Raw genomic sequence first — 8,011 nt, 5'->3', positions numbered from 1 at the left:
GGCCATATGTTACTTTTCCGTTTGGGGCACAGTTTGTGATGAAAGGAGGGAATCACAAAGGAATGAAAGACAGGTGGAGAGACCGAAAAGAGGAATGCTAGCATTAACACCGCAGTCATCCAAACACGCACTACACATACACACCAAACATATGTACGCACACTCGTGCACAGACAGACACATACACACAAAAACCTCCAGAGTTTGGCTCATCTTCAAAAGGTTATGTTCTCACCAAAACTTAACCGGAGTAGGAGATTGCGTTTAAGTGAAATGAAAGTAGAATAGACCTGTTTATCTATTTAAAGCAGGGATGGGCAACTTTGATGGGGGTGGGGGCCACAAAAAATCTGAACTCATGAGGGGCCGCAGTTCCTCGTGGATCTGCATACCCAGATCCGTACCCACACATGCAGTCAGCCTTTTGGGGGCCCTAAGCAAAATTTTGTTCCTGTTCTCAAGTTTTGTTTTTGTGTCTTTTATTTCCGGTTTTGTACACCACCATCAAACAGTTGAAGATTATTGAAAAGGTATTTAACATCAATTTAGATGGTAGGGCTTCTCTACATAGCTTGTTTTGTCACATAAACTGAAATTACAGTAGGTGAACTATTAGAAATTTAGCAACCAGGAAATGGTGGAAAGATTTCTGCATATTGCACCATTAAAGCAAGTTTTAGATTTAGAAGATTTAGCAATTTTATAACAAATTGTATGCAATTCTACTCATTTTGCCATGGGGCGGAGAGAATAATTCGACCATGATTACTACAAGTTTAGATAGCTGGACACCAGACAAACTTATCAATCTAAAACATTTTATTTGACATGGGTTAAATGAGTTACATAACAAGATAAAAACTGCTGGTGCACAACCATTTAAAAAAAATTGTATTCTACTATTCTACTCTCAACAGTAAGGGGAATGCTAAATGTTGTTGGTTTTCATAGTAACGAAGTATGCCTCCATAAATTTTCCTTTTCTTCCAAGAGTGTCTGAATAAGAAATAGATGGCAATTACAGATTTTGACAGATAACATTTTTCTTCAGGTATGTAGGCCTACAGAATCACTGAGAGTCCAGAGAATGAGAGAGAGAGGGCAGGGATGCAGAAAAAATGAGAGATACTAGGGATATAAGGTCATAACTTTCTTCCCCCCCTCTCCCTCCCCCCTTTCTCTCTCAGGGTTTAAGACTAGAGAGAGAGAGCTTCAGTAGACATATATCCCTCGGTGAGAAGCCAATCTTTTTGACTTAACCGCAGTAATTTCCCCACCCAGGGGATTCAACTCTGGGACTCACTCACTTCACTCTCCATCCAGCATCAGATTTACTCCCTCCATCTATTTATTTACTGCTCTGTCTCCGACAAAAAGATGAAGGGATGGAGAGAGTGACAAAGTGCCAGGCTGAAATTAAAACTCAGAGCCTGGTGTAATTCACTCTAATTACTTTTCTCATTCTGCCAGGAAGGGAGGAAACCCTTCTCTTCTTCTCTCCAAGTGCTTAGCTGACTGACTCCCTGCTCTTTTAGACGAGAAGAAAGATGTTAGAAGTCAGATAGATGGTCTGTAGACCAAAGAGACACAGCTGCTTGTCTTCCAAGAGCATGCTGTCTGTCTGCTTGTGTTTCATTTGGTCCTCTCCAGTCCCCATTTCACTAACTACTACATAGTTACTGTTCAGCTGATGTTTACCCATCTTGCTGTCTCGCAATTTAATGTTGATTGCCACAAACAGGACATTCATTCTGACATGACACAGCCTCAGCTCCTTCAAACAGCTGCATGTCCTCTGGGGTCTCCAAAGGTGAAACAAAGGGGCCATGGCCGTAAGAGAGGCCTATCTCTGTCTGTCTCTGACACGTCCCTCAGTATAATTTAAATAATCTCTCTCTTTGCTTTTCTCCTTCTTTCGTTTATTCTCCCTCGTATCTTTCCTCTCAGCATAATGCACTTCTCTCTCCTAGTCTCCTTGACCTTCCTTCTTTTCTCTCTCTCTATCTCCCTCTCTCTTTCTAACTCTCCCCCTCTCTTACACTCTCTTTTATCTGTCTGGAGCATGTGTCAGTGTGAGTAATGTGGATCGTTAAGCAGCTGTGATCAGAATAGATCCTCTCTATGCTTTATCAGTGACACCACATAGCCCCCTATAGCTAATGAACCAGACACACTACCCATCTCACTGGTAAAACCGGCTAGCACATATAGTAGGGGGTGACAGGTAGCCTCGAGGTTAGAGCATTGACCCAGTAACCAAAAGGCACTGTGTCCTTGAGCAAGGTACTTAACCCCAATTGCGCTGGACAATGGTGACCTTGGCCGTGACCCCACTCCCTGCAGTTGTCTTAGGGGGAGTACAAGTGTATAACAGTATAAGTATAAGCACCCCCAAAGTTATTAATTACATACTGTATTTTCATACTTTATTTCTAGATACGGTATGACAGTCCTGTATGGACTCACAAAAATTGATATTTTCACACCTCGAAAATGGTCTTAGGTCAAGCTGGATATAAACTGTATTATTACAAATTCAGTCCTAAGTAGGTTCTAAGTTAGCGTTTCACTGTTAGTCTACACCTTTATGAAGCATGTGACAAATAAAATGTGATTTGATTTGAGTCTCATTCTGCCTACCCCTCTGATTTACTACATTACTATATTCCCTTGGTTCGCACAGTGAGGAAGTCATTTTAATTAAAAGAATACAGTTGAGCTGAGATTATGGTTGGATTACTCCGAGAAGGCATCTAACGAATCTAGACATTCTAATTAATTTGACCGCTAACGGAAAATCCTTTGGAGATCCCAGCAGTGCTGTGCAATAAGGCAGCAACCTGACTCGCTGAGCACCTTTCTGGGCACAGTTGACTCTCGGTAGCCTCCTGCCACTCGTGTGTGTGTGTTTGTGTGTGTTTTGACAGGGGCAGAAGATCAGACAGTGAATAGTCATGCCCAGGAGAAATAATGGTCCCTAATAATAATGATATGTGTATGTGTTGCCATAGTAATGTTTGACATGACAACTAAGGGATGCTGCGGTAATTATCACCTCCTGCGTAACTCACATTGTAAATCTGTCTATTGAACTAGGGAACTAAAACTTACAAGGATCATTCCTCTATATAAAAAAGGGAATTAAACGTATTAAGTATCGGCCTGTCTCAATCCTGTGCATTTTATCGAAGGTCATGGTAAAAGATTATGTTCGAACAAATTGATAGTTATATTTCCTTACATAACCTACTATATGAGCTCCAATCTGGCTTTAGGAAACCCCATTCCACCTACACTTGCGTACTAACTGACCACATCAGGAATCAAGCAGACGGAGAGAAATTTTATAGTATGGTTATGTTTGATTTCCAAAAGGCATTTGATACAGTGGATAATGAGATTCTGTTAATCAAACTAAAAACAATTAGCTTTAACTTCTTCGGCAGTGTTCGGAATTCCGGATGACTGACGTGCCCAAAGTAAACTGCCTGTTACTCAAGCCCAGAAGCTAGGATATGCATATAATTGGTAGCATTGTATAGAAAACACTCTGAAGTTTTGAGGTCACAGGCCATTTCAATGCTAGCCTATGGGATATACAAATAGATAGGACCCAGATTGCAGTTCCTATGGCTTCCACTGGATGTCAACAGTCTTTAGACAGGGTTTCAGGCTTGTTTCTTGAAAAATGAACAAGTAGTTGTATTTTTTCCAAGGTGTCTCTCATTAGAAAAGTCTTGTTGGCACGTGAATGAGGTGTGCGCTCTTCGATATTTATCTTCCTTATTGAACATACTATTCTCCGTCTTAAATATTATTATTTATTTAGATATTAGAGTACCTGAGGATTAATTAGAAACATCGTTTGACTTGTTTGGACGAACTTTACCGGTAACTTTTTGGATTTGTTTGTATGCATGTTGAATGAGTGGATTACTGAGATCATTGGCACCAACTAAACAGACTTTTTTGGATATAAAGAAGGACTTTATCGAACAAAACGACCATTCATTGTGTAGCTGGGACCCTTGGGATTGCAAACAGAGGAAGATCTTCAAAGGTAAGTGATTTATTTAATCGCTATTTGTGATTTTGTGACGCCTGTGCTGGTTGAAAAAGTATTTTAATGTGTGGCGCTGTCCTCAGATAATCGCATGGTATGCTTTCGCCGTAAAGCCTTTTTGAAATCTGACAACGCGGTTGGATTAACAAGAAGCTTAAGCTTTTAAATGATGTACGACACTTGTATTTCCATGAATGTTTAATATTACGATTTTTGTATTTTGAATTTCGCGCTCTGCAATTTCACCGGATGTTGTCGTAGGTGTCCCGCTAGCGGTTCATGTGCCCTATTAATAACTTAGCCATAAAATGGGTTAGCTCTTATCTGCAAGGAAGAAAACAGTGGATGATGGATAGGACCCTGTCTAAACCCAAAACCTTGAACTGTGGGGTACCCCAAGGGAGTGGGCTGGGCCCACTTTTCTTTCTGTTGTATATAAATCATCTGAAATCTGTCTGTACATGTGACCTTTTCCTCTATGCAGATGATTCTGCAATGTTGATTTCCCACAAAGACAAAAATCTGGTTAAGAAAGCCCTCAGTGCTGATCTTCTGAATGTCAGTATATGGCTGTATGACAATAAGCTGTCACTCCACCTTGGAAAAACAGAGTCCATCTTTTACAGGTCCAAAGTGAAACTGAGGAAATGCCCTGACTTTAAGGTGGTAGTAGGTGACATAGTAGTCACAGCAAAAGACTCAGTTAATTATCTTGGATGTATGTTGATAACCATCTGACAGGGGAGAACGTGGCACAAAAAGTTATCTCCAAAGTGAACCATAGAATTAGGTTTCTGGCAAGAACCTCTACATTTCTGGATAAGAATGCAATGGTGGCATTGGCAGGAGCTCTTATTCAGTGCCACTTTAACTATGTGTGCTCTTCCTGGTACAAGAGTGCCTCCAAGATAATTAAAAACAAACTGCAGACATCTCAGAACAAATTAGTCAGGATTATTCTTAAACTTCCGGCACGTACTCATCTTGACCGTTCCCACTTTGAAAGCCTCAGATGACTCAAAGTGGAGGAGGGAGTCTCTCAGATTAAATTGTGTCTTGTACATAATATTGTACATATTATGGTCCCCAGGTACCTATGTAACTACTTTAACTTTGTCCTGGATAATCCACTGGAAGGAGTGAAACTGATGTTGATCCTTTTAGATATAATAGTGGTATGGGGAAAGAAACTTTTTGTACTCAGCTGCCATTCTTTGGAATAGTCTTCCAAAATAATTGAAAAGTATAACCTCCATAGGCAGTTTCAAGTTCCCAGTGAAAAAATGGCTAAATAGCAGCATGTCTCAAGAGTGAGTTGTAAGACTACAGTACGTGGGTGAGAAGGACATGCCTGGGATAGCATATGGTCTGCCTTTTGGTGCCTATTGTGTATTATATTGTGATTTTCTTGTGTCTATATATAAGATCATTAATGCTGTATATATTAGGGGTATGTGAGACAAGGGAGATGTACCTGTCCAGAGTTGTTTATTAGGAAATGGATCTGTACTAATTACAGTAGCTCATTTATGAAACAAACAACAATTTTGTCTGTCATTGTTTGTTGCTTCTACAATGGAAATAAGCGTTCAAGCTTTATTGTGTTACCCGTGATGATTTTCTTAAGTTCTTTGTGGAGGCGTCACCGGCTGGAGCGCCCTTATGTATGTTTTTTCATTTTTTATTGTCTAATAAATTCAATCAATCAATCAGCTTACTATTTATTGCTTCTAATTGCTAAACTGGACTCCCAAAAGAATATAACAATCTGGATAACACTTTACTTGGTCCTAACACATTATTAAACCTGAATATTTAGTCACCAAACATGAATCCAAAATAACAGCAGTTGGTATAGACTTATGATGTGATTGTGGCTATCACATTCAAACAAACTAAAGCAATAGAGCACGTTTACTGTACACTGAACACTACCGAGTGTGATTTGAACCATGTCAAAGAGACCATTGTATACTTGTTTCAAAAGCTCAGTTGCATTGACTTCTCAATGGAAAAATCTATTCTAAAGTCTTCTAGCACTCTGCAGGCCTCTATACCATATGTTGCTGGGTCAGGGTTTTATACAATGGGAGGCCACAGGCTCTTTGGGTTTAGTCAGGTATAAAGGTAAGGGCTAAAACAGACAGGACGTCAGTGTAGCAGCAGCAGCACAGCTCTCAGGAACAACTGCAATCATGATGGGCAAAGTAAGCTACTGTTTTATCCCACACTCTAAGTGTTTTAATTCACCAATGTCTGAATAATGGCTGGTTAAGTGAATCACCATTTTAAAGTGATAGTTACCTTTTTTCACGTGAGGCTTCTTTTCGACATCCATACAATGTTGTTGTTTCCTCCAAACAGTTTTTACATTTGTTCGCTGGTTATTTTGCAAAACCTGTAATGATTTAACATTTGGGAGCATGTAGCACTGCTAGTTATAAAGCAGCTCGTATCTGCGGGTTCATATATTTTTATTTATATTGCCATAATATTGTAAATATTTTTTGGTGCTTCCAGATCACCTTCTACGAGGACAGGAACTTCCAGGGCCGTTCCTATGAGACCACCCAGGACTGCGCTGACATGTCCTCCTTCCTGAGCAGGTGTCACTCCTGCAGGGTTGACAGCGGTTGCTTCATGGTCTACGATCGTAACAACTACATGGGGAACCAGTACCTCATGAGGAGAGGCGAGTACCCTGACTACCAGCGCATGGGAATGGGAATGAACGACTGCATCCGGTCCTGCCGCATGATCCCCATGGTAGGTGGAAAGAAGAGTGGGTGCTATTCCACAGTGGAAGCTAACAATGATGCTTTATATAGAATTCACAAAGCATATATGAACAATGCAATATTTCCCCATTCCACAAGAGGCCCTGTTGCCCCCAAAGAGGCCCTATGGCTAGAGACATGGATGGCGCTGCCTATGGCTATTGGCTTTCCGATGGCTGTTGTAATAGCCATTAAATTACAGTAGGGTGAAGCAAAACAGGTTTTAATAGTTGTACTCTCATATTATAGACATGTATGTACCATTTCCCTGATCCATGAAACCTTTGCTTTCCTCCTAACAGCACATAGGAAACTTCAGGATGAAGATCTACGAGAGGGAGAACTTTGAAGGTCAGATGCACGAGATGATGGACGACTGTGACTCCATCCAGGATCGTTACCGTATGTCCGACTGCCAGTCCTGCAACGTTATGGAGGGCCACTGGCTGATGTACGAGCAGCCCCACTACAGAGGCAGACAGATGTACATGAGGCCTGGAGAGTACAGAAGCTTCAGTCAGATGGGCATGGGAGGCATGAGGTTCATGAGCATGAGGCGTATCATGGATAACATGTCTATGTAACATGCTCAGATGTTGTATGAAAAAAGTTGAATAAAATATGTTCCCAATTTATATTTCTTGCATAATTGTCTTGTTTTTGTGATGTGTTTACTTAGAACACTACCTAATATAATGGGTATTTCACTATTTCACCCTCACAACTTTAACATTTAAAAGTTTAGGATATTTTTTTTTAAATATGGAGGGAAGTGTAGTAGGCCACAGCAAGCCAGTACTTCCACTATACACATCCCAACCCTAGGGGGCAGCAGCAACCTGGCCAAATGCTGAGTGTGCTAGTAGGCTTGATAAGTGAATGATTGCTCACAAGTTTGGGGGATTGGTGAACATAGACATTTTGGTAGTCTGGATAGTTGGCTTCATAACAATATGTATGTGTGCTGGATATACAGTAATATCCACTGATATCTCAGTTCTTCAAGTTAGGAAAGAATACTTGACCTTGCCATGCGATTTTGCTGTGCTATTGACATGCACGATTTCAAGGACTAACAGTCATACAGGTAATACATTTCTACTATGTAACAATAGCCGATGTACTTATGTTGCAAAATGACACTGTACATCAAAGGAAGCTAGTGAGGGGA

The 8,011-nt window shown here is 40.6% G+C and overlaps 1 protein-coding gene across 1 annotated transcript; it reads left to right on the top strand.

The window, feature by feature from the left end:
• Positions 1–6,258: 6,258 nt before the first annotated feature.
• On the top strand, positions 6,259–7,424 carry LOC120063986 (gamma-crystallin M2-like). The gene is made up of 3 exons (XM_039014296.1): positions 6,259–6,270; positions 6,584–6,829; positions 7,143–7,424. Exons 1-3 carry the CDS (start codon positions 6,259–6,261, stop codon positions 7,422–7,424), a joined length of 540 nt encoding a protein of 179 aa, XP_038870224.1.
• The last annotated feature ends 587 nt before the right edge of the window (positions 7,425–8,011 follow it).

Source organism: Salvelinus namaycush, chromosome 19 (assembly GCF_016432855.1).
Source record: "Salvelinus namaycush isolate Seneca chromosome 19, SaNama_1.0, whole genome shotgun sequence".
Taxonomy (NCBI): Eukaryota; Metazoa; Chordata; class Actinopteri; order Salmoniformes; family Salmonidae; genus Salvelinus; species Salvelinus namaycush.
Note: the sequence above shows the minus strand (reverse complement) of the source record. Positions and strands in the feature narration are given on the sequence as shown.